Source organism: Balaenoptera acutorostrata, chromosome 6, assembly GCF_949987535.1.
Source record: "Balaenoptera acutorostrata chromosome 6, mBalAcu1.1, whole genome shotgun sequence".
NCBI classification, from domain to species: domain Eukaryota; kingdom Metazoa; phylum Chordata; class Mammalia; order Artiodactyla; family Balaenopteridae; genus Balaenoptera; species Balaenoptera acutorostrata.
Window position 1 is genome coordinate 25,195,951 of NC_080069.1, and position 27,350 is coordinate 25,223,300.

Here is a 27,350-nt window from a genome sequence, read left to right on the forward strand (position 1 = left end):
GCAGTCAGAGCTCAGTAAAACCTTAATCCACTTGACTGTTGATGGGTGGGGCTGGGTTCCCTCCCTGTTGGTGTGGCAGTCAGAGCTCAGTAAAACCTTAATCCACTTGACTGTTGATGGGTGGGGCTGGGTTCCCTCCCTGTTGGTTGTTTTGCCTGAGGCAACCCAACACTGGAGCCTACCCGTGCTCTTTGGTGGGGTTAATGGCAGACTCTGGGAGGGCTCACACCAAGGAGAACTTCCCAGGACCTCTGCTGCCAGTGTCCTTATCCCCACGGTGAAACAGAGCCACCACTTGCCCCTGCAGGAGACCCCCCCAACACCAGCAGGTACGTCTGGTTCAGTCTCCCCCAGGGTCACTGCTCCTTCCCCTGGGTCCCGATGCACACATTACTTTGTGTGTGCCCTCCAAGAGTGGGGTCTCTGTTTCCCCCAGTCCTGTCACAGTCCTGCAATCAATTCCCACTAGACTTCAAAGTCTGATTCTCTAGGAATTCCTCCTCCCGTTGCCGGACCCCCAGGTTGGGAAGCCTGACGTGGGGCTCAGAACCTTCACTCCAGTGGGTGGACTTCTGTGGTATAAGTGTTCGCCAGTCTGTGAGTCACCCACCCAGCAGTTATGGGATTTGATTGTACTCTGATTGCGCCCCTCCTACCGTCTCACTGTGGCTTCTCCTCTGTCCTTGGACGTGGGGTATCCTCCTTGGTGAAGTCCAGGGTCTTCCTGTCAATGATTGTCCAGCAGCCAGTTGTGATTCTGGTGCTCTCGCAAGAGGGAGTGAGAGCACGTCCTTCTACTCCGCCATCTTGGTTCACCCTCATGAAACATTTTTATCATGACTGTTTTAAAGTCATTATCAGATCATCCTGACAACTCTGTCATCTTAGTACTGGCATTTGTTAATTGTTTTTTTTCTTTTTTTTTTCCATTGTTTGATATTTTCTGGTTATTGGTATGACAAGTGAAACATGAACAGTTTCATATTATGCTGTTATAGTTTATGCTTTATTTAAACTTTCTGTTTGAATTGGCTTTCTCTGACAGTCTTCCAACAAGGGCAGGGGGGCACTGCTGCCTCATTACTGTCAGGTGGAAGTACAAGTCCAGGGTCCCCACGGGGCCTCCACTGACACTGAGGTGGGGTTATTTTCATTTCTTCTTGTTGTTGGTGAGAGTCCTACTCTTGTCTGAGCCTCCCCTAACACAGCCTAACCATAGGCAGGGGAGAGTGTCTCTCCCTGCAGGAGATTGGAAGTTAGGTCTCTCCACATGGTCTTCACTAACACCACAGTGGGAGCCACTTGTTACTACCCAACAGAGATACAAGTTCTGGCTCCCTTCTCTGACAGCTCCCACAGGGGTATTGGGGAGCCTTGTTATGGCCTCGTGAAGGCTAGAGTCTGGGTCCCCCTCTCAGCCTTTGCTAGTGTGGAGGGGACAGGCCCAGGTTTTTCTGTGGTTTGGCTGCAGTAGAGACCTTTGCTGGGCTGCCCCCTTTCCTGTCCCTTTGGCTACAGAGAGCAGACTTTTGTCAGAGCTTTTCTGTCTCGCCTGTTGGCATTTCCAGTTTGCCAGCTGCATCAGTTCCAAGTTAGGAAATTCCAGGAACTTGTTTCATGTCATTTCTCAGATCCCTCGCTGGTCTGCCTTTTCTCTCCATTTTTCAGCATCATCTTATGTTTGTCTTATACATGATGTCCAGGATTTTTGGTTATACCCAGTGAGAAAAATAGGGAAAATATGTCTATTTTCTCAGAAGCAGAAGTGTTGCATGTACTTTTAAATAATACACTTAATTTAAGAAATATATCCTGCCCCCCATTAACTCAATTTAGGAGATCTTACTGAAGATTAATCTGCATGACTCAGAGTTCTCCCCTGGGTTATGTGGAGTCAGTAACCCAGTATTCCTTTTGATGGCAAAGTAATGGCAGAGTGGTGGCCAGTCAAATCAGAGATGCCACTGATGGTGAGATGCACCAATATTTCATTTATTTTTCAGAAAGAGAAAAGTACTTTGAATAAACTAATATGCCATCTGTATAGTAAGATGCATGCTGATTTCTCAGAGGTCAAAATATGGCAAGAGTTTGCTTCGTGGAACAGAATCAGTATGGTAGTTATGTGGAAAGGTTTGCAGAGTGAAGTGCAAACGATAATATATTAATGTTCAAACATGTTTTATTTATTTGCCATGTTCAGTTTAACAAGTGGATGTTGGTCAGCTTACAAAAGCAAGCATTCCTTTTCTGAGAATGTTGACAAGACCCTTTAAACCCCAATTTGGTGGGTCTTTCTTCCTTGCAGAGATAAAGCTGCCTGCTTTGCTATTCAGAAGGGATTACAGGCATCACGTAGTGACATTAAGCTATTTAACCATAATGATATGGATGACCTGCAGCGACTATTGAAAGAACAAGAGATTGAAGATCAAAAGGTATGATTCTTTTGAAGAAAATTACACAGTTCTTTTGTACTTTCTAACCAGCTAAATTATAAATGAAATGGTAATTTGTCATGAAAACTTGCCTGTGGATCACATGTGGACATTAAATAAGGGTGTTTCTGCTTATTAAATGTACCTCAGATTAGAGAGTCAAGCCTGATAGTAATTGCCTCATCATTGCCATAATTATATATGGCAAATGTGGGGGAAGGTTATCTAGGCAGCTTTCTAAAAGGGAGAGAGAAAAACAGCATGCATTTTGGGGGTGGAGGGATGTACACTCAACTCTACAGAAGTAACAACAGAACTCATTAGGGCATTAACAAGATGTATCTAGTGAATTCAAAATAGGCTTATTCATATCAGAATAAATCATGTATCAATTCACCAGAAGAAACCATGGCGGCAGATCTTAATTAATGAATTTATGAACAAAGTGAAGACTCTTTCTCCCTACCCCAACCTCATCCCAGATCTCTGAGCAGCTGCTCCCTGTGGGAAGCAGCTGCCTCAAGCATGGTTTCCTTCTACGTTGCAACCTATTTACACTTCTTCTCAAGCACCTGTGTAGTCCCTTGGGACAGGGAGGGAATTAGGCAGGTGGAACTTGCTCCTTGTTGTTCTGATAGAGAGTGGAACAGAGGAAACGTGTTCAAAGCATCACTGTTAGAATTAGCATTTATTTGCCCCTGACAACATGAACAGAGAAGGTAGTTCTGTGGTCTGTGGTTCTGCAGCAGGAACCACTGTGTGTGAAGTGTACTGGGAACCTGGTCACCACATCCTTTGTCTCAAACACCACTTTCAAGTGGACTTTCCCAGTGTAACTCATCCGTTACTAGAGTAACTGATAAAAATGCTCATCACATCCTTAATTTTGTGTTAATTTCCATTTTTCCAGATATTTGAATTATTCCTTTTGGATTCTGTCATCTTTGTTTAGGTGATAGCCTAAGAGCAGCACTTCATGATTATACACATTCTTGTGATGAATATGCATAGACTTCTGCTATTTTATGCTAGGTGTGCTACAGACAGTGTTTTATAAGTATACAATGTAGAAGAATGTATAGGGAAAATCTTAAAATTGAGACCGTTCCACCAATGAATTCTTTCTACAGATTGTAAAAAGATGTCCCTTTTCTGATTCAGTAATAGAATGCTACCGTATTGAAAAACACTGCCTTAGAAAGTGTGACCAATGAACCAGTCTGCTGTAGAGTTATTTTGCCAAGTTAGCATTGTACAAATTTGGAAGACAACATATTCAAGTTCTGTGTGTGTGTTGTATAAGATTTATAATCTGTGGAACTTTTATTTTAATGAATAACAAGAAATAAAGTTATCTTAAAATTTATTTCCATTTTATAGTTTTTACCTTTTTACTAATTAATTTATACCACATATTCCTGCCAAGAGTAGGCTTTCTAAATTACTTTACATTTTGGTTTTTAGAAATAATTCTTTTTTAATTTTGTTTTCACAGAAATAATAAATGTTAAATTTTTAAATATTTTGTACTTAGATGCTTATATTTCCTTTGAAAGTAGGTTAAATAATCTGAGTTTGGATCAAACTCTTTTTGTCAGTTTCCCAACTAATGGAGTTCATATGTTTTTTCATTCCTTTTCTTATAGAGTTCTCTTATCCCGTATTAATCCTTCTTAAAAAAAAAAGATAATAGGTAAAAACAGCAGTTCATAGAAGAAATGCAGATAACTGAGCAAATAGAAAATAGTCTGACCTCACTAACAGTTACAGAAATTAGGGTAAGAGTTTTTGTCTGTCCAATTAGGGAAAACTTTTTATGGTAATAATCAGTTTCACACTGATGTACAAAGGGCCTTCCAAAAACTCTGAGGAGAGCTTCAGTTGGCACAGCCTTTCTAGAGGGTAAATGGGCAGGTATATTCTGGGATTCTTAAATATCTATACCCTCCGGAGTGCTATCTTTAGAAGAGAATCAGAAATGGTGTCAGAGATCGAAGGGTATTCACGTGATGTAAAAAAAAAAAATGAAGGAAACAACCTAAATCCAGCACTGTGGGAATAGTTAAATAATTTACGGTGTATCTGCAAGGTGGAATATTAAATCTCCATTAAAATTATGGTTTAAATAATATTAAATAATGTGAGAATGTTCACAACATAATATTTTAAAAACTCCGGTCCTAGAACGATTGCGGTAAAATCCTGATTTGAACAAGGTAATTTACAAAGATATTGTACTTACAAGAAAAAGTTACCAGTGTGTGGTGTAACGAGCTCATTTGTTAAATTCTTTTTTGTACTTTTCCATTTCCCAAGAATATTCCAAAAATAAAATATTCCTTCATTGAGTATTTTAAGATCATAAGAAAGATACTTTGTGTTTTAAAGGCAGGGAGAGGCGGGATGCCCCCAGGTCCTCAGCTGTGACCTCCCAGCAGACCCGCAGCCTCAGGTTTGACTTAGGGACGGAGTGAAGATGACCAAGAATGATGTAAACTTTCGCATGCTTCAGCCGACACTTTTTTCAGTATTACATACAGCTGTGGGTTCTAAAATACCCCTTAAAGAATAGCTCTGATATTTGAGTTTCTAGTTGTTCATTAGAAGCTTAGAGGCAAGAAACCTTTGAGTAGAAAGGTGGCGGCAAACTCTGTGGAATTTTTTCAGTGCAGTGTACCTGAAACATCTACAGATTCAGCAGTGGGAGTGGTTTATTAGTGATTTGACGTCAGTGGGGTGTGGGAAGGTGTGTGTTACTTGAAAGAGTCCCTCCACTGCACCACCCCCGAACATGACTGGGTGAGGGCATAGTCCAGTTTTACTTGAACCAGTAGTGAGGAGGCAGGAAGGAGAAGGGTTTCATCTGTTTTTTGGTAAGTAAGGGAGGTCAGGGTTTGTCTGTTTTTTAACTTTTTATTAGGAAAAATTCTGGCACATTCAAAGGAAACAGTAGTATAGTGAAGCCCCCTGTACCCTTCTCTCGGCTTTGTTTTCAATATTCTGCCACTCTTGTATCATCTGAACCTTCACCTAACTCCCCACTCAGTCTCTGTGATGATGATGATTATCATCATCATCATTAGAGTTCTTTTTATTTTAGGTAAAATTTACATTGAAATACATTAGTCCTAGTTATACAGTTTTGACCAGTGGTTATACCTGTGTAGCCCAGGTATCATGGCCCCCATCATGACATAAAACGTCCCCATCTCCCCCAGAAAGTTCCCTTGGGTCCCTTCCTAGTCATTCTGGGCTTGGAGGGTTTTGTTTGTGTTTTAGTATTCTCGGTGTCTAAACAGTTTGTGTTTGTGTGTGAGGCCTCCTAGTTGACTGTGTGACCTGAAAACATGTCTGAGAGAAGAAAGCACTGTTTTTCATCTCAAAATAACAGGATCTCAAACCTTGAGCTTGAAATTGATTTAGTCTATCTATTTGTTGATTTATCTTGGTGAATAAATCTTGTAGGGTGAAAGTGCTAGAGAGCATATAACAGATTTTGTATTTGGAGTTACTGAAATTTAAAACATCTATTTTTTTTTTCTTTTAAAGAATCCTCGCAAGGCTCGTGTAACTCGACGTTTCATTGTAGTCGAGGGGTTATATATGAATACTGGAACTATTTGCCCTCTTCCAGAATTGGTGAGCAACCATGTTTATTTATTATTTCAGTATTCAGACTATTTGGCAGTTATGCCTTTTGTTTGTGACCATTTTCAATGTATAATGTCTGCATTGCTTTGCTTAATAGGTATCATAAACACATTCTGATCATACTAGGGAAGTAGATTAACATTAAATGCCAACCCTGACCTTTAAAGAGTAATCAAGACTGAGTTTTATAAAACCAACTTTATTGAGGTATAATTGACACATAATAAAATATACTCACTTTAAGAGTACAGTTTGATAAGTTTTGACAGATGTATACTCCCCTATCACCATCACCATAGTCAAGATATAAAACATTTCTGTCACCAGAAGTCCCTCATGCCCCTTTGTAATCAGTACCCCATTCCTGGCCGCAAGCCAAGTTGATCTGCTTTCTGTTCCTGTAGTTTTGCTTTTTGTAGAATTTCATATAAATGAAATCATATAATATGTATTTTGTAAAACTCAGCTTTTTAAAAGGGGATACAATACACTGTCTTTAGAAACCATGACTATTGAGATTTTTTTTTTTTAGGTGAAATTCACATAACATAAAACTAGCCATTTTAGAGTGTAGAGTTCAGTGGCATTTAGTACGTGCACAGCGTTGTGCACTCATCAACTAGCTAGTTGTAAAACCGTTTTGTCACTCCCAAAGAAGACCCAGTACCCATTAAGCAATCACTTCGCATTTTTCCTTGCCCCTAGCCCCCACCAGTCTGCTTTCTGTCTATATGGATTTACCTATTCTGGATATTTCTGATAAATGGAATCATATAATATATGACTATGGCTTCACTCACTTATAATGTTTTCATTGTTTATCCAATTTGTGGCATCATTTATCAGTACTTCATTCCTTTTTTCTTCTTTTTTTTAAAATTTATTTATTTTTGACTGCGTTGGGTCTTCGTTGCTGTGCGCGGGCTTTCTCTAGTTTTGGCAAGCAGGGGCTACTCTTCGCTTCATTCCTTTTTAAAGCTAAGTAATATTCCATTGTGTGGGTGTATCACATTTTGGTTTTTTTGTTAACAGATATTTGGATTGCTTCACCTTTTGGCATTTGTGAATAGTGCTGCTGTGAACATTCATGTACAAGTATTTGTTTGAATCCCTGTTTTCAACTCTTTTATGTATGTGCCTAGCAATGTAATTGTTGGATCATGTGGTAATTCTATTTTTAACTTACTGAGGAACTGCCATACTGTTTTCCACAGTGGCTTGTACCATTTTACATTCCCACCAGCAATGGAGGAGGGTTTCAGTTTCTCCACATCCTTACCAATGTATACTTTTTTTTTTTTTTAATTTTTGCCATTCTAGTAGGTGTGAAGTATATTTGCATTTCTGATTTGCATTTCTTGAATGACTAATGATGTTGAGCCACTTTTCTTGTGTTGGCCATTTGTATATCTTTGGAGAAATGCCTCTAGAAGTCCTTTGCCCATTTTTAAACTGGGGTGTCTTTTTGTAAAGTTCTTTATGTATTCTGGGTACTAGACCCTTAATCAGGTATGTGATTTGCAAATATTTTCTCTCATTCTATAGGTTGTCTTTTCATTTCTTTGATAGTGTCCTTTGATGCACAAAAGTTTTTAATTTTGGCAAAGTCCAATTTATCTAGTTTTTTGTTGTTGCTTGTGCTTTTAGTGTCATATCTAAGAAATACATTGCCAAATCCAGGGTATGAAGATACACCCCTATGTTTTCTTCTGAGGTTTTTATAGTTTTAGCTCTTATTTTAGGCCCTTGATCCATTTTGACTTAATTTTTGTATATTCTGTGAGAGAGGGATTCAACTTCATTCTTTTGCATGTGGTTATCCATTTGTCCCTGTACCATTTGTTGAAGAAACTATTGTTTTCCCATTGAATGGTCTTGGCACCCTTGTTGAAATCAGTTGACTGTAGGTATATGGGTTTATTTCTGGACTCTCAGTTCTATTCCATTTGTCTATATGTCTAGCCTTATGCCAGTACCATGCTTAATTACTTAATTCATGTAGCTTTGTGGTAAACTTTGAAATCAAGACGTGAGTTCTCCATTTTTGTTCTTTTTCAAGATTGTTTTGGTTATTTGGCGTCCCTTGAAATTCCATTTGAATGTTAGGATCAGCTTTTCCATTTCTGTAAAAAATGGCATTGAGATTTTTTATAGGGATTGTAGTGAATATTTAGATTGCTCTGGGAAGTATTGCCATCTTAATGATACTGAGTCTTCTCATTGATGAACATGGAATGTATTTCCATTTATTTCAGTTTTCTTCAATTTCTTTCAGTATTGTTTGTGGCTTTTACTGTAAAGTCTGGTACCTCTTTGGTTAAATTTATTCCTAAGTATTGTATTCTTTTTGATGCTAAGTATTTTATTCTTTTTGATGCTATTATAGATGGAATTGTTTTCTTAATTTCCTTTTTGGATTGTTCACTACTAATTATAGAAATACAGATGACTTTTGTGTATTGATCTTGCATCATTCAACTTTTGCTGAACTTGCTTATTAGCTGAAACAGTATTTTTGTGGATCTTATTCTGTATGTAAGATCATGTCATCTGTGAATAGAGCTAGTTTTGCTTCTTCCTTTCCAAGGATGGATGCTTTTCTTTTTTTTTTCTTGCCTGATTGCTCTGGCTAGAACTTCCAGTACAGTGTTGACTAGAAGTGACAAGAGTGAGTGTCCTTCCTGCTCTTTAAAGGGAAAGCTTTCAGGCCATCACCATTGAGTGTGATTTTAGCTGTGGGTTTTCCGTAAATGCCCTTTATCAAGTTGAGGAAGTTCCCTCCTATTTCTTATTTGTTGAATGCTTCTCTCATGAGAGGTTTGGGGTTTGTCAGATGCTTTTTCTGCATCAGTTGAGTTAATCATGTGGTTATCCTTCATTCTATTAGTATGGTGTATTACACTGATTTTCCTGTAATAAACCACCATTGCATTTGACCATTAAAATCTGAATCTCTGAGTCCATCAATTGAATAGGGATTCAAAATAAAGGTTTCATATCTTATTTTTTAAGTTTTTCACTATTTCTTGAGGAAATCTAGATACATCCTAAATGTCAATAAAAGAGATTTGTTTTCCTGTCCTTCCTTTTGTGAGTGTCAAAGACTGATAGAATAATGTAGGAGAGATAGTCGGCCACAAGATGTTAGAACTGTATGTTACAGGAGTACAATAATAAATCAGTACTGATGGGCAAATATACAGCCAGTGAAACAAAATGTAAAGTGTAGGAACAGATCAAGTACCTAAAGTACTGAGTATGTAAAATTACAGTATACAAATTAGGGTTTGACAAAAGGATTCCTGTTTTGTTTTACCTGTCTGTTTGTGTTCCAGTACTGGGATAATATTATTAAATATTTTCTAAAACATGGTTTTTAGAAACTATCTCAGTCATATAATACCTCTTATTAATGGATGGGAAAGAATTAGTATTGAAAAGATGTAATTCTCCCCAAATTAGTTTGTTCATTGTTAATGAAAATTCAGGTAAAAGCCCAGTGAGGACCCCTCTCCCAATTTGATGTTGATTCACAAGATTAGCCTGTAAAATCTTTTTTTTTTTAAATGAAAGCTTCTTTCTTTCTTTATTTATTTATTTTTGGCTGTGTTGGGTCTTCATTTCTGTGCGAGGGCTTTCTCTAGTTGTGGCAAGCGGGGACCACTCTTCATCGCGGTGCGCGGGCCTCTCACTGTTGCGGCCTCTCTTGCTGCGGAGCACAGGCTCCAGACGCGCAGGCTCAGTAGTTGTGGCTCACGGGCCCAGTTGCTCCGCGGTATTTGGGATCTTCCCAAACCAGGGCTCAAACCCGTGTCCCCTGCATTGGCAGGCAGATTGTCAACCACTGCGCCACCAGGGAAGCCCTAGCCTGTAAAATCTTGATGGTTAAAAAATAAATTATCAGACGCATGATATGAGACATCAACCCATCTTATATATTTCTGTGCATTATTTCTATAGTTTCAGTGGAAAAAATCATAGTAATTAAACATTTAATAATTAAAATTATGGTTCTGGGGCTTCCCTGGTGGCGCAGTGGTTGGGAATCTGCCTGCCAATGCAGGGGACACGGGTTCGAGCCCTGGTCTGGGAGGATCCCACATGCCGCGGAGCAACTAGGCCTGTGAGCCACAATTACTGAGCCTGCGCGTCTGGAGCCTGTGCTCCGCAACAAGAGAGGCCGCAATAATGAGAGGCCCGTGCACCGCGATGAAGAGTGGCCCCCACTTGCCACAACTAGAGAAAGCCCTCGCACAGAAACGAAGACCCAACACAGCTATAAATAAATAAATAAATAAATAAATAAATAAATAAATAAATAAATAAATAAATTAAACTTTAAAAAAAAATTATGATTCTGGCACAAGAGAAGATTACATGAGCCATGGAAAGATTTAAGAGCCCAACTTCTCATGTTATATATATAAAAATTTAGTGGTTGATAATCACTGTATTTTAATTCAACTGTGAAACTTATCACATACATATCATAAAAGGGTAAATCAATTAAACACTAGGGGGAAAAATCTGTACATATGTTCAGCCTCCCAATGTATAAACCAAAAAAATTATGAAATAATTAGAAGAACATATAGATAAATATGCATCTAAACCTTAGATGGGAAAGGACTTTCTTATAAGCCGGAAAACAAAGGGGAAAAAAAAGATTAAAAAACATATTAATGAAAACTTTTTGTGGATTAAAAAAATGAATCTAAATTGGAATAGTGCCTCTGAGGGAAGAATATTTACAACATTTCCCTAGGAGTTTTTATGTATAATCAGACCAGTATTTAACAGATAGATTACATGTCTATACTCATAGTGTCTTAACAGTTCTTTCTTTAAAAATCGGCATTGTGCTGGCTATATTACTGAGTTAAATTGAATCATTTTAGAGCATCTAAAGTACAGTTAATTTTCATTATTCATTGTAGTTCTATAAAGTGTGTGTGTATATGTGTGTATGTGTGTGTGTGTGTGTGTGTGTGTGTGTGTGTGTGTGTGTATATATATTTATGTTCTATAAACCTGCTGCAAATACTGAATTACCAAATACTGAACTTTTGCTCCTAGGGCAAATACAGAGTTAGTTTTCTGCAACCCTCTAGTCACCACGTTTTCATCAGTTACTCAGTACATAACCGTGTTTTATATGTGTTTCTGGGTAAAGACACCTTATTTAGTGTACACCGTTGATGTAGCCATATTGAACTCCCAGCCGGCAGTGCTCTAACTCCGGCCTGAGTGCAGTTTATGTGACACACGCATGTTTTCCGTAAGGCACATCACAGCCTTCTTGCGCTGAGGCCCTCTGGGCCGAACTTCAGCGCTGTGCTTGGGGGCCATTGTGAACAACAGAATCACAAGGAAAAGCACAAAATGCGAAAAATGTGGCAGTAAACAGAATGTGAGAAGGACACTTGTTTGCAGTATAAGCTGAAGCAGTAGCCCGTTAACTCAGCTGGGAAGGTGCATTTCAGGTGACTCAAAGTTTTTCACCACCCTGCACATATGCCCTAAGTATTGATTTGGAGGTTACAAATAAATTTTAGCAAGTAGGCAGATTCACAAATATGAATTTTATGAATTTTCAGTATTTTAAAGTTGTGTTTATTTACCACTTAGGTTAAGTTAAAATACAGATATAAAGCAAGGATCTTTCTGGAGGAAAGCCTTTCGTTTGGAGTCCTGGGGGAGCATGGCCGAGGAGTCACTGAACATTTTGGAATCGATGTAAGCTCTCCTTTTTTGGAACATTCCTTCATATAGTAACCATGCAGTTCCATCCTGCTGGGCAGGTTTCATGGGCACAAGACAGTGTTCCTCATCGATGTGCAGGGTGCAGCTTTGGTGTCTGTCACTTCACTGAGCCCACAGAGGATTGGGTCAGCCAGACCAGGGTCCCCATCTTCCCTTGGAACTCAGTGGCTAATCATAGAATTTGTGTTCTGTTTGCACGGTAACATTTGATCCCAGCTTTCCGTGTTTCTTCTCTAGAAACAGTTAAATTTGCCTTCCATTTTTTCTTTAAAACCAGTAAGAATTCTCTAAGTTGTCCTTTAGAAAGTATCATAGCAGTGAAAAGATGTTCTTTCTAATATTTAAAATTCTGTATTGTTATTTGTGTGTATGGGGGTGATTTATATATATATATATATTAGAAATACCACCAGCATGGATTCACAAAGCCGCTCAAGGTCCCAGACAACTGGAGTGAGTTTTTTATGTTTTCTCTTGCTGAAAGGAAATGAGCCTCAACTAGCCCTACTCTTAGTGGGTTTTGCTCCTAGAGCCTCGGAGAGGAACAGTGTGGGCCCATCTGCAGAACCTGTCCTCACCGACCACTGTGTAACCTGCCCTTACCCACTGCTGTGTGGTTGATGTGAAGGAAGCTTTTCTCCAAATCTTGTGCATAAAAGTTTTGCAGCTTGTGTTAAAATGTTGAACTATAAAATATAAACTCACCTTAGATTATTTGCATCCCTCTACCCATACAGACCTAGAGAAAAATGTAGAGCAGAATGACTATCACACCAAGTTGACTGAAGCATACTCTTCAAAGACAAACTGACATTTGGCAATGAAATGCACTGAAGAATTTAAGATAAATGGAAATTAATTCAAGTAAAATTTACACCAGAGCAATTTTTAAGGCATGAAAATTTTAAAGAAGGAAAAAGCACTATCTAATTTCACTGTTCTCGTTTTCTCACTGCTTCCAGCAGTTGTCTCAGAGGTAGTATTTATAATGGCTTGAGTAAGAGTGCAGAATGTATGGACTTTATTTGGACCCTAATTCAAACAAATACTGTGAAAAACAAGCTTTGTGAGACAGAGATACTTGAACACTCAGTATTTGATATTAAGAAATTTTTCATTTTTTAAGTGTGGTAATGTTTTTGAAAGAGGGCATATCTTTTAGAAATGCACACTGAAATATTTATAGATGAAAACATGTAAAGTCTGAGATTTGCTCCAAAGAAATGAAGAGGGCAGTAGGGGGCTTATACGTGGAACAGGATTGTCCGTAAGTTGATAATTATTGAATCTGGTGATGGGGATTCTTTATACTTTTGTATATGTTTGAAATTTTTCATAATGAAAGGTTAAAAAAAAAGAAGAAGAGTGCGCAGGTTTCCTTGTTGGATCTGTGGAACACTTGGAAAAACACCAGATGTGATCTGACCAGTCATTATTATGGCCATCATTGAGTAATTACAGAATGGCTACTGTATGCAGGATGGAACTTGGTGCTGGGGGCTGGAGCAGACGGTGAGGACCAAAGGAGTGCTGAGCCGTTGAGAAGGTCGTGGGTACTCAGGAGCCCAGAGGGCACATTAGGTTCATCCACTGCCCAGTTGGTCCACTTTGGTCAGAGCCCATGATGGCCTATTGCCATCATGTTTGGATAAATTGATTTCATTTTTGAAAAGGTGGAAAAGGTAAATGGAATGTAGTACTTGTTCCAAAGTGCTCAAAACCCTGATAGATTTCTTTTTATTTATCTCAAGTACCTTCTATGGAGAAGGACAGCTGAGACCACTGTTTTAGCAAGGAAATGATCTTATCTTGTACCTCTGAATATGTTTAGTATCAAACAACTTTAGATTTCATCTTTTATCTAGCTCTTCCACTGTGAATAAATTGTCGATGAATGATGGAATGGCAAAAACGTATAAAGTGAGACATCTTCAGAGGTGGGCTATGAAACATCGGTCCTTTTAACAATTGATTTTGTATGACTTACCCTTTATTTTCAAGGAGGTAGTTTGAATCCAGATGTTGACATTAGTGCTGAAATTTTGTCTCTAGGATTGACATTGGCCTTTTTTTTTCCCCCTCCTTTTCTTTAAATTGAGAAATAACTCCCACTGTCCCTCTTTTCTGACAGATTGATGATATTGATCTTATCAGTGCCAACATGGAGAATTCACTTGCTTCTATTGGGGGTTTCTGCTGTGGCAGGTCTTTCGTAATTGACCATCAGGTGGGTTCTTTTTAAAAACAAAAGCAAAAACTGAAACCCGTTGCTCCACTGGTCAACTAAAAATGTAACCGCTATTACAAAATTTCATTCTAACTTAGTTTTTCACACAATTTTTATTTAGAAGTAGATTTGTTAAAGAATCATTCAAAATATTTACATTTAGAAATTATCTCCCTTTCTAAAAAAGTTTTGGTTTTGTTACATAACTTCTGTACATGCCTGGGTCTTAGCACCTCACCATTTGTACGTGCTATTTGGTAGGGAGTGCAGAGATTTGGTGCCTTTAGATTTTTTAGCCAAAGAAAAACAGAGCCAAAAATAGTGTTTATGTTTTATAACTTGTTTGTTTCTTCTCAGCGACTTTCCGGCCAGGGATACTGCTTTTCAGCTTCATTACCTCCCCTCTTAGCTGCTGCTGCAATTGAGGCCCTCAACATCATGGAAGAAAATCCAGGTATAACCTTTAAACCCAGGAAATCAAAGCTATTTCAAGTCATGTTAGCCATGCTGCTGGTTTGCCTTTTTGGAGAAATTAGCTGGAGGAAATGATTTCCCAGACAAAGCTCTGGCTCTGAATTACATTATCTGGCAATTTATGGGAAAAATGATGGTGAAGAAGTTGTCCCTGCCTCAGGGTTTCCGGGTTAGAGTTTCTCTCATGTTTCTGGAGATGAAGCCAGAGCCAAAGCAAAGCTCGCTCCCTTGGTGGGCAGAGATGCCAGAAAAAGGAGGGACTAGCTCTGGGCCAGTCATCATTTAGTTTATCGGGTTTTTTTGAGAAATTAGCTGAAGTATGCTAATTTTTGGTACTTATAATTTTATAACTGTTGTCTAGTTTTCCCCATCAGCCTTTGATTCATGAGTTGGTGCTGAGGCCATACAGGTTTACCAACTATTAAAGCTTGCTTAATGGGCAGTCGACTCAATTTAAAATGTGGTTCTGGGCTGTGATAGCGCCTCCTCACCAAAGACTAAAAGGAAAATGGAAAAGCAGGCCTGGTATTTGTAATTTTAAATTTTATAAATTTCTAAAGATTCAGCATTGGTTTTAATTCAGAGAATCAGTAAAAGTGAGTGTTTCTGTGTGCACATTCATATACTTGTCAGATACCCTGCCACTCCTGTCTCCTCAGATCTTTCAGTTTGTGGATTTTCCTTAAAAGAAAGTGAAAATATCAAGAAGAGATCATAAACATGACTGCAGTGTCTATTTTTTTCCCAAATTGTTTAGGGTCCAGAAATATTTAATATATTTGTACCCTTTTGTTCTTGGCCAGATAATTTATAGTATCTTAATAAGAACAGAGCCATTGTTTTGTTGTGGAAAACTTCATCCCAGATTTTGCTGAAAGTTGGGTGAGCAGGTGCCAGCTAGTATATGCCACAGATGAAAGTTGGGGACCTTCAGAGGAGTTACTGGCTGTCTATTTATGTGTTATTAGTGGGCAGAAGGATTTGCTGCATTTTAAATTGATGAACTGGATCTTGAAAAACATTTTTAGATTAGTATATCCAATCTTCCAAGTGTACTATCAAATGTATTTGTTTCCTTCAGGTATTTTTGCAGTGTTGAAGGAAAAGTGCAAACGAATTCATAAAGCTTTACAAGGGTGAGTTTTATATATTTTCAACCAACTCAAAAGTTTATCTGCACAACATTTAAACAACTTGTGAAAAATTTTGAGTGTCACCTCTTTGGTTTTCAGTGCATTTAATAGGCTTGAGTCAGTGTGTCTAAATTGCAACTAAGAAACCAAAAACACAGTTCATTCAAATTTGTCTCTGTGTGTGAAGCCAGAGCATCCATTTTGTCATTGTTTTAAAAAATCATAACTTTGTTTTTCTAAAAATGATACAAGCTCATTGGTAAAATATTACAGTAGTACAGAAGATAACAAAGATGAAAAGAAATAACAACATGCTGCCACCAGAAATAACCAGCATAAACACTGGAGAATTCCCACACATCTGTACGGGTAAAAGGATGTAATTAGATGACAGTGGGTTCATACTGTCCATGCTGCTTTGTAGAAGATTACTCATTTTTTTAAGTTACTTCAAGAAAAAGAAACAAGTGAAATCAAAGTGAACCTTACGAGTGTTCTGTCTACTTTTGTCTTAACTACACAAGAGTAGTTCTTTAAGATTCCTCTAGAATTGAGAAAAACATTGAGGCTAGTGACATCTTCAGGCAGATTTCTTATCTTACAGAAAATGATCTCACCTTGCCTGTGGTTTCTTTTTGCCTTTCCAAGTTGAAACCTGCCTTCTCAGTCGTGGAAGTCCTATCCCTATTGCCAGATATGGAAACTAGAAACTTTTCTAAAAAGGACAGTTAATAAATAAGCGGGTCACAGATGTTCCAGATAAAGTAGGGGGAGAAATAATTGAAGTCTGGGTCTGACTTATGATCCTAACAAAAGTTCTTGCATGATTTGTGGTAGAGAGATATTATTGTTTCCAGTTACATTAGCTTATGAAATCTTAATAAACCAGCTCAGCCTAGCACATTGGAGTCACTGTCAATTCATGAACACCTACCTCAGGTGCCCTTTATTCTATGAGTGTTAATGTGTTTATTTTTTAAGTCCAGTCCTCTACTTTTCCCAGCTCTCTCTCACTTTTTCTTCTCTCCAAAATCCCTAACCATCTGTCTCACTCCACCCGCTTTTAGCTGACAGCCTTGCCTCATGCTGTCACTTGGGAACTCCCTCATTTTCCCTCACAAACCTGTACACCTGCGGGTATCCGAACCAGTCTTCCCTCGTGTTATAGCCAAAGAAACGTTCCTCCATCCATCACAGCTCTCCTTTCTTAAGGACCGAGTGCCTTTGGTTGTCTCCTCTCCTTTCTCTTCAGTCTCTCCCCTTTCCTGAGTCATTTGATTAGCATTCAAGTACACTCTGCCCTATCTTGTCTTAAATTCTTCTTTCCCGTGACCCCATACTCCCCTCTAGCAACTAGCCCATTGCTCTGCTTCTCTTTGTAGCCAGTCTTTTTCCAGAGTTGTTTATGCCCTCTCCACATCCTCACCTCTCATGTACACTTGAAACTACTGAAACCCACCTCTACTCCTGCACCCTACCCAGTGTTCCTGTGACTACCGAGGGATGACTGTATTTTCTGATGTTAAAACATCCTTGCTTTCCTGAGTAAACCCCTCCTTGATTACAGTATATTTTTCTGCACTGTTAGTTAGGATTTTGAATTTTTATATCCATATTTATAATTTAAATGAGCCTATAATCTTTTGTTACAACAACCTAATATAACCTAGGAATCAATGTTGTGGTAGCCTCAATAAAGTATTGAGCAATTTTTCCACTTCCCTGCATTATGAAGCCATTGTATAAGACCAGGCTTGATTATTTGTTTCTTCAAAGTTGAGCAGGACTCCTCTGTAAGACTCTCTAGACTTGGGGCCTTTGGGCTGGGTGTAGTCTGTGATTCTCTCTCTTGTGTCTGTATTATTTCCCCTTTTTATTTTCTGTTTCTGTCGTTTTCATTCTTATGATAATCTTTCCAGGATTTTGCCCAGCACGTTTTTTTAAGTTTGATTTTGTTTGTTACTCATATTTTGTTTTCTTTGATTGATTTTTTTCCCTTATTTTTCTGCTTTCTTGTTTCATTGAATTGTGTTTTTTTACTCTTTTTTAGCTTTTTACATTTAGGTTATTGGTGTTATTATTTTCCAATAAATAGCTTAAAGATAAACATTTCAAAGGCAGTAAGTATTTTCAGTGTTCAGTTCTAAGTAATTTTTTTTAGTCTCCTCTAATCAGTGATTTGCTTCTCTCATCTCTGAGGTTGCATTTGGGAGAGGAAGTCAGCGGCCTATGCTACTTTGGGTCCTTGCTGGAATCTTGAAGAGCCCCTAAATTATAACAGATAATTATTCATGTCCAGCACTTTCCCCACACTAAGCACGTGATGGAGACCACGTCTGAATTGTTGATTGTTCTATCCCTAGGACCTAGACCAGTGTTTAGTATTTCCATTTGGTAAAATGGGTAAAGTAATATGGTAAATAATGTGCTCTCCAGAAGAGTTTTTTTAAGTATAACAGGCTCTGAAACACAGCTTCTAACTTTCTGAACTCAAGTTATAATTCTCTGTCCGTTTGGTTTTAGTTAAACTTTAATGCGACATTCAGCATCCAGGCAGCCAGAAAGAGAGCATTTTGTTTCATTCCTTCTCTCACCAACTTGCTCCACCTAACATGTGAGATGAGCCCATTTGATCGAATAGTCTTGGAGGGTACACGGCAAGCTCCAGGGCCACACTGTGAGGTCATGGAGAGGGAGGGAGGGAAGGAGGGAGGGATGGCGGGGCGGGGGGGAGAGAGAGAGAGAGAGAGAGAGAGAGAGAGAGAGAGAGAGAGAGAGAACCTAGCAAGAATCAGGGGCTCTGCCTTTGTTAGGGTCCCAGGTTGGGGTGTGTAGGGTTTTGCAGGTTCACTCTGTCAGGAGGAAGAAATTTTTCTCTACCCTTCTAGGTTCTTCTGGCTGGTCTAAGAATTAAATTGACATGAAACAGATTAACAGGAGAAAATCACAGAAAATTTTAATAACATGTATACATTGGAGAGACCCAGGAAAACCGCATAACTCACCAAAATGGCAGGAACCCTCACCTTACATATCATCTTCAGCTAAAGACAAAATAGGATGTTGGGGTAGCAGTTTGGGACTTCAAAGAGGGGGAAGGCAATTTACATGGAGATGGAAAAGCAACTGTTTGGTAAACAGATGTTTGCTGGCCTTGCAGAGACAGTGAGACAGAGAGGAATTTTAAAAAACACACTGCTAGGTTCCTCCCTGTGTACACACCCAGTTCATACCATAGTTATCTATGGTGATAGCTCCCTTCCTGAAACAGGTCCTCTATCTACATTCTTTAGGCAGTTAGGAGGAAGGTCAAAGGTTCTTCCTGAGTCTTTTGGGCTTTGATTTTTTTCAGCTCAAAATAATCTGCATGCCAAAGAAACATTTTGGGGTGAGAAATTTTGCTCCTCTGTAGTCCCACTTTTGAAACTTAAGTTTCACAGTCCAGAAGTTAAGTTGATAGATTGCTTTATATCTCACTGAACCAGTATCTTAGTCCTGATCAGTTCAGTTACTCATTTCAGGAAGCAGAGATGCAGGTGGGCTCCCAAAGCTAGGCCTATAGGGTGTGAGAAGTTGGGTATTTAATAAGAGGCATTTCTACAGAGACAAAGGAAAAACAATGGTTAATGATTGGAGCAAGTTATAAACTCACTGTCTGAGTGAGTTCTGATTGCTGCCAGTGCAGAAGGTTTCTTGATGTCAGGATTGAAGCATCTTTTGCAGTTTGAAATGTCTCTGAGGATGTCATCAGGTGTTCAGGTAAACTTTCTGAGTGCCTTACACAGCAATAAGCACAGAGATGGTCTAAACATGGGCTATTGAGGTAACCTCTCTTAAGTTTATTCAAGTTGTTCAGTTTCAGTTCACAGGGCTTCAGGAAAAGGGCAGTTTTAGTTCTCAACGATTCCAAGTCCAAAGTGGGAGAAAAATTGGAAACATTAGTTTGAAAAGTTGTAGTAAAAGATTTGAGCAAACTAGAAGAATTCAGGATCCAGACCAGCTAACGAGTAGAAAAGCAAAACCTTGAAGACAATTAACAGAACTAGAATCTAATACCCATGACTGTGTATTAAAGTTCTACTGAAAAACAACTTTTTTCTCTAAAGTCATCCTCATTTCTAACAAAGATAGCTGAATTAACATTTAATTTGTTTGCCAAATAAATTTAGTTTCATTAAACCTAGCCTGATTACTTAAATCCAGAAAGAATAGTGATTGACCATAAAGACTATTTTAAATTTGCTTCACTGGAACTTTTCACAAGGAATCCCAGATTAAATTTTTATTAGCCTATGGAGGCCAGGAAGCCATGAAGCCACACCAAGGACTTGCCATCTGACTTGCCTGTAATACCTATATATTTGGGTGAATTCCTCTCTTCTTGAGGTCCCCCAAATATTCTGAGATTCTTGTGCCTGCCAGGAAGTGACCTTCCTTACTCACCTGGTAAGGCCACTGAGAACCTGTTAGCAGGGTACCAGGCTAACTTTCCAAGGGATTTTATGGCTCCCTAAAGTCAGCCTCAGTTCCTTAAGGCTGTCTGGTTGTATCTGATTCTATGCACATTCTCAAATATGACTTTCCAGCCAAAGCCATAGCCAAAGTTTCCAATTGGGTCCTGTTATAAGGGGAACAGATTCTTAGTGAACTTATACAAATAACTATATTGCCATGAAAATAAGAATACTCACGAAGAGTCTCCAAATTCTGGAGCAATCAGGTAGGGAGAAAAACAGATAAATGTTTCAATGCTACTTACAAATGTATAATTTACCAAGTAGCTATAATATTGTCAGCTTAAGAGGAAAGATTTCCTTATATCTGGAAAGCAAAGATTAAAAAGCCTGTAATAGTTCAGATGAAAAATCATAAAACTTATGATCATGTTCATCAGTTCATTCAGTTTGGTATAATTAATTCTTATTGATCTTGATCTTTGTTAGCAGTTTTATGAAACCATCAGGGTTTTCATTAGAGTTCTGTAATTTCTTACTCAGTTAAGTATATGATTTGAAAGTTATCAGAAAGGTATATATGTCAAAAAATTCTTTCTATAAATCTTCTTGAACATGAAGCATTTTTGTAAAAGCATGAGAGTAAAACAGTAACTGTCTATAAATGACAAAATACTTAAAATGGTATGGTTAAAGATCTTATTATAATGCAATTGACAAGGAAATTTGGTTATTTCTGTGACATACAACATTATAAAATAATAACTAGAATTGTGATGGATATTATACCAGGACATATCTGAGTTTTAAGAATTTTATATAATTTCTATAACATTTATATTAGTAACATTCATTCATACAATATAACCTAAGGTTTATCTCAAATTATCACTCATTTGACAATGCTTTCCATGTAATTTAACATACCAAATAAGCCTAATAAGTTTAATATCTCTCTTTGAGGTTTTTCAGGGGCCCTCTGAAAACCTCAAAGTTAGCTAGAGGTCAAAAAGACTTCATCTAGAATTTGATTTGGGGAAATTTGTCAAAGATATCAAAAGGTTTAAAACACTTGGTCAAATAGGATCATAGGTCACTGTGAAAGAATACTTATTCACTTAACCGAAGTGACAATAAGCTATTTCAAAGGCAAATACAGAAACTTACAACAGATTATTTAAAAGGTAAAGAAATTTTACAATCTGCTATCAAAAACAGATCAATATTGCAAGATAACTTTGTCCACTTAACAGAGAGAAAAATTCAAATTCTAGTTTTGCAACAGCTTAGTTTTAATATTAAAATTCATTCACTCAATTAAATTTATTATATTTATTCTAGATTTATTCTATTTTATTCTTAGCCAGTCCTAACCACGCACAAAAATTTTTCTCAGGGTTTCTTTTCCGTAAACCTCTATAACACCTTTCTTTTGTATATTCAAATTTTGTCTTATGCTTTCCCTTTCTCTCTCTCTCTCCTTTTTTTTTTAACTTCTTTTTAGGACAAAATGACTTGTTTTCCCCTTAAGAAAATGCATTTCCATTCCTTATACTTTTTTCGCCTTACATATGAAGATGTTTTCCTTATTAATTTTAATAATTTTAATTATTTATATTAATTAGAGTTCTTAACCCATAGAAACCTTAATTTCTAGTGAAAACTAAGGAGTGAGCAATTGTGACCTGTTTGTTATACCAGTATTTTTTGGTTGGCAAACATGTGAATACATTTCATAATTTCTAGAAACATACATTTCCTCATAACATAATAATTTTTTTTCAATGTGGTACATGACGTGTTTCTAATAAATCTAAACATATTCAGTTTTTCTGTAATAAGAAGACAAAAAGTAGGTACATTTATACTTGTTTAGCAATTAATATTTCAGCAATTTATCATATTTGGAAATGATCTAGACATTCGATGAATTTTCATCATTTAATTTAACTTAGCAAAACTGTACAGTTTTGTTACCAAATTATTTTGGAAGCTGTTTTTAAGATTTAGCTTACTTACATTTATCTACATCACTTGTTCCCCAAAATTATGTTTAGATCACCCTTGAAAACTTCAGGACACATTAGACAAAGTCGATCAACATCCCAAGCTATTTTTCTTGCTGGCAAATTTTGTATCAGAGATAACATAAACTTATTTGACTTTTAATACATTTTTTTGGGAATTATTTATTTATTTATGGCTGTGTTGGGTCTTCGTTTCTGTGCGAGGGCTTTCTCTAGTTGCGGCAAGCGGGGGCCACTCTTCATCGCGGTGCGCGGGCCTCTCACTATCGCGGCCTCTGTTGTTGCGGAGCACAGGCTCCAGACGCGCAGGCTCAGTAGTTGTGGCTCACGGGCCCAGCTGCTCCGCGGCATGTGGGATCTTCCCAGACCAGGGCTCGAACCCGTGTCCCCTGCATTGGCAGGCAGACTCTCAACCACTGCGCCACCAGGGAAGCCCCCTTGACTTTTAATAAACCTAGGTTAAATAAAAGTTTTACATTTAATGCTGACAACTCTAAACACATGCCTATTTTAATTGAACTGATAACCTTAAATTTACTTTTATTTGTTAAAGATTAATCCTGGATCACATGAACTTGAAAAATATTTGGGTTGGTTTCTATTACATTTAAAAATATTTAATTTGTAAGCACTTTTAAGCAAAGTAAACAGAGCTCTTTTACAAATTAATTTCAATAATACTATCAGAGGTAGAAAAAAATACCGTATCTCCAACATACACCACAGACATACAGACACAACCAGTGATCTCATAGCTTCATTTTAAAACTTTAGTCATGAATCAGGTAGTACAATATAAAACTCACTAGTTTCTAAATAACAGTTGGAATAAGCTGTTTATCTGCTCAGAAGACTAAGGTTTTTTACTATTTGTGGAAGAGACTTTTAAGATTTGCATTTGTCCTTGAAAAATCTTTACAGAGAGTATGAATTAGATTTTGGGGCAAGGAAGTCTTTCCAGCAGGTTGTACTTTTTTAAAGCTCTCTTTCCCTCTTTTTCCCCCCTTTGGTTTCAGGTACTACCTGACTGAGGTCACAGGGCCCAGTCTTAGGCAGTAATGAGCTGTGTTTACATTTCTGATTAGGTAGAGATTACAAGACAATGTTTTCAATTTCCCCAAAGAACTGGGTTGCTGCCTAAATGATATGAAAAGGCTGACTTGCTGGTCCCATTACATTTTCTTTCACTTGCTTCTTTATATCAAGGAGATTTCCAACAACTAAAATGGAAATCAAAATATTTCTATGTTCTAGAATTTCGGGGTTTATGTACCACATCTTTAAAAAATCTGCACAAGGCATTCAACAAAGGCCCTCTATCTGAGTGCATAAGTCAACCCTAAACCAGTTCACCCTAGGGATAAAAATCCTCCGCTACTACTCCTGTCAACCCCCAGTTTCCACCTTACACTACGTGGGATCAGGCAACCCTATTGACTTCTTTTAGTATCTTCAATTCACGTACGACGTTGCCCAAAAGGTGGATTTATATGGCCTGTCTTACAATACCAGGCAGGGGAAGCATTCCACAGTGAGACACAAAGTTCACTCCCACAAAACAATCAGGCAAAAGAGACACAACCATTTTACATAAAGCCCATTCAAATAATCCCATTTTCTCCAAACTGAGGTAAATAGAGCAGACTTGTTTGGGGCCCTTTAATGTTGGGGGGATGAGTAGGGGAGTAAGTACCCACATCAGTGTTTGTTTTATATATCACACTTCTTAATAATTATCAAAAGATTTTTATTCCTCTGTGATGAATCCCATGATTCTTCCTTTTTTGATTCCTCTTTATTCTGCCTCTAGCAATATTTGTTAGACGTAGGTTGTTGTGAGGTTGCCCCTGAGCAGAGCTATTTACTTAGGTGGCAGCTGCCATTAAAAGTGCTAAAGAAATTCAGGCAGGGCAAACTTGACTCAGAGCAAAGTGTCAGGTTTGCTTTCTCACCACTCAAGTGGCTTATTTTTCCTTGTTAGACCCTAGCTGATACATTGCTTCTAAAATGATCCCATGAATCAATTTTCAAAGAGCTGGCAGAGAAATCCTGGCAAATGCAAGCCAGAGCATGTCTCTCTTCTGTTCAGAACCCTCCAACAGCCCCCATGTCATCTGGGAAATGGCAGAGTCCTGAGAGCGACCTACAATCCCCATAAGACCAGGCTTCTTCCTCACTCCTAACCTCACCTCCTACTCTTCTGTCCTCTGGATCAATCCAATCCAGCCAGATTGGCCCCTCATTCTGCCTTGAGCATTCTGAGAATGCTCCAACCTTAGGGCCTTGCACCTGTTAGTCTCACTACCTGCAAAGTTCATAGGAGCCGAGAAATTTTTTTACTGTGTAGCACAAAAGACAATAGTATTGACTAGGTATCTGCATGGCTAGCTCTTTCATTTGCAACTAGGATTTAAGTCAAAAGTTAACTTCTCAGTAAGCCTTCCCTGGTCATCTGATCTAAAATATCAACCTCGCAAACAATTTATAATCCCCTTCCCTGCTTTATTACTTTCTCTCTAGCATTTATCACTATCTAAGACACTATATATTTTCCTTGTCTGTCTTGTTTCTTTCTGGTTCCCTTAGTAGGATATAAGCTCCAGGAAGAAAAAGATCTTTGAAGATTTTGTTCACTTCTTTGTCCCTATCTCCTTAGGCTTATAGTGGGTACTGGTTAAATATCAGTTGAAAGAGTAAATGAAAAGAAAATGTAACCTCATGAAAGAAGAACTGACTGTTATGAATAAGAAATAATGAGCCAACTGAATTGCTACATTCACCAGAACAAAATACCACAAAACTACAGTGAATTAAAAAAAAACATGGTGCAAACCACTTAATGGCAAAGGAATAGTATCTAGATTACACAAAGAACTCTTAAAACTGAACAGTTAACATAAAATCCAGTTGGAAAATGGGCAAAAGACAGAAATAGACATTTTACCAAGGTTGATATACAGACCTCTCTCATCCTTATTTAATAACAAATAAACATATGAAAATTGGAAAATGCAAATTAAAACTACAGTGAGATATAATTACATACCTATCAGAAAGGCCAAAGTAAAAAATTGTGACAACACCTGGTGAGGATGTAGAGAAACTAGATCACTGATACGTTGCTGAGGGGAAAGCAAAATGGTACAGGCACTCTGCAAAATAGTTTGGCAGGTTTTGTAAAACTAAACATAAAATTACCATATGACCCACCAACTTCACTCCTGGGTATGAATCCCAGAGAAATGAAAGTTGATGTCCACACAAAAATCTGTACACAAATCTTAATAGGAGCTCTAAAACTGGAAACTACTCAAGTGTCCTTCAACATGTGAATGGCCTAACAATGAGCAGAGCTAACAATGGCCTAACAATGACCTAACATCCATATCACAGAATACCACTCAGTAATGAAAAGGGAAACACGATTGATACATGCAACTTCCTGGATGAATCTGAGGGAATTACGCTGAAATTTCAATGCCAATCTTAAAATTTCCCCTATGGTATGATTCCATTTATATAAAATTCTAAAAATGCAAAATTATAGAAATGGAGAACAGATTAGGGGGTGTCAGGGGACAGAGACTGAGGAGGGAGAAGGGGAAGTGGGTGTAGCCATAAAAAGGCAAAATGAGGGATCCTTGTGGCAAGGGAATGCTTCTGTATCCTGACTGTATCAATGTCAGTATTCTGGTTTTAATATTGTACCATAGTTTTGCAAGATGTTATGATTGATTGAAGAAAACTGGGTAAAGGGGACATGAGATCTCACTGATTTATTTCTTACAACGCCATATGGACCTGAAAATATTTCAAAATAAGTAATTTATTTTTTTAAGTAATATTGTATCAGAATGGGCACAAATAAAATAGATTAATGGAATCAAGTAGATGCTCCAGATACAAACTCTATCAAGTTTGGTTTTCCAGAAGCAGACTACGAGGCAAGGATATGTGTGAAAATGATTTGTTAAGAAGCATTCTCGGGAAAAACTGGTGGGAGAGATTGGTGGTAGGATCAGAAAAGAAAGGAGGCTGTAGTAAGTTGAATAGTGGCCCCCAAAGACATGGTCTTATCCCAATCCTAATCCTGCATTGTAAATGTCACCTCATTTGGAAAAAGGGCTGTAACAGTTGTAATTAAGGATTCTAAGATGAGATCATCCTAGATTATCCAGATGGGTCCTAAATCCAGTGACAGTATCTTTATAAGAAACACAGAGGAGACATACACAGAGAAAGAGGAGAAGACCATGTGAAGATGGAGATAGAAATTAGAGTGATGCAGCCACAAGCCAGGGAATGAATAGAGCCACCAGAACCTGGAAGAAGAAAGGACACATTCTCCCCTAAAGCCTTCAAAGTGAGTACAGCCCTGCAAACAGCTTGAATTTGGATTTTTGGCCTCTCAGAATATAAGAAAATAAATTTCTCTTTTTTTTCTCCCACCCCATTCGTGGTAATTTGTTATGACAGCCCTAGGAAACTAATACAGATTTTGGTACTAGGAAGTGAAGTGCTGCTGTAACAAATACCTAAAACTATGAAAGTGGCTTTGGAATTAGGTAATGGATAGAGGTTGGAAGAATCTTGAGGTGCATGAGAGAAAAAGATTTGAAGAGTCTACAAGTAGAAATATGGGCTTTAAGGATAATCCTGGTGAGATCTCAGAAGAAAGTGAAGAGCATGGTAGAGAAAATGTCTATCATCTTAGAGAATGGGGATCCCATCATGACCAGAATGTTAGTAAATATGGATGTTAAAGTCCTTTCTGTTGAGGGCTCAGAAGGAAATGTGGAACATGTTATTAGAAACTAGAGGAAAGGCAATGGTGGTGATACAGTGGCAAAGAACCTAACTGAATTGTGTCCTGTAGCTACGGTGGAAAGCAGAACTTTTAAGTAATGAACTTGGATAATTAGCTGAGGAAATTTCTAAGCAAAGTGTTGAAAGTGTGGTCTGGTTCCTTCATGCTGTTTCTTCAAAAAGTATGAGAGGAAAGAGGTAAATTGAGGAAGGAACTGTCAGGCAAAAAAGAACACAGCACTTGATGACTTGGGAGGTTCTTGGGTTATCCATATTGCAAAGGATGAAAAAATTAGTAGAGTCACTGTTGGGAAAGTATGCTCTGGAGAGAGGGCCAAGGATGCAGCTGGACAAACTTTTTGTAAAGAGATTAACTA

At 38.0% G+C, this 27,350-nt stretch overlaps 1 protein-coding gene across 2 annotated transcripts; it reads left to right on the top strand.

Moving 5' to 3' along the window:
- The first annotated feature begins 693 nt into the window (after nt 1–693).
- On the top strand, nt 694–26,696 carry LOC130708339 (serine palmitoyltransferase 1-like). Of its 2 annotated transcripts, XM_057547885.1 has the most exons (9): nt 694–1,970; nt 2,309–2,438; nt 5,988–6,077; nt 11,718–11,825; nt 13,984–14,079; nt 14,437–14,533; nt 15,635–15,689; nt 26,369–26,530; nt 26,644–26,696. In XM_057547885.1, the coding sequence occupies exons 2-8, from the start codon at nt 2,388–2,390 to the stop codon at nt 26,424–26,426; spliced, it is 555 nt and encodes a 184-aa protein (XP_057403868.1). In that variant the 5' UTR covers nt 694–1,970; nt 2,309–2,387; the 3' UTR covers nt 26,427–26,530; nt 26,644–26,696. The 2 variants fall into 2 exon arrangements, with proteins under 2 accessions (XP_057403868.1, XP_057403869.1); XM_057547886.1 differs by lacking the exons at nt 26,369–26,530; nt 26,644–26,696 and having other exon boundaries at nt 698–2,438; nt 15,635–18,360.
- Nucleotides 26,697–27,350: the final 654 nt, after the last annotated feature.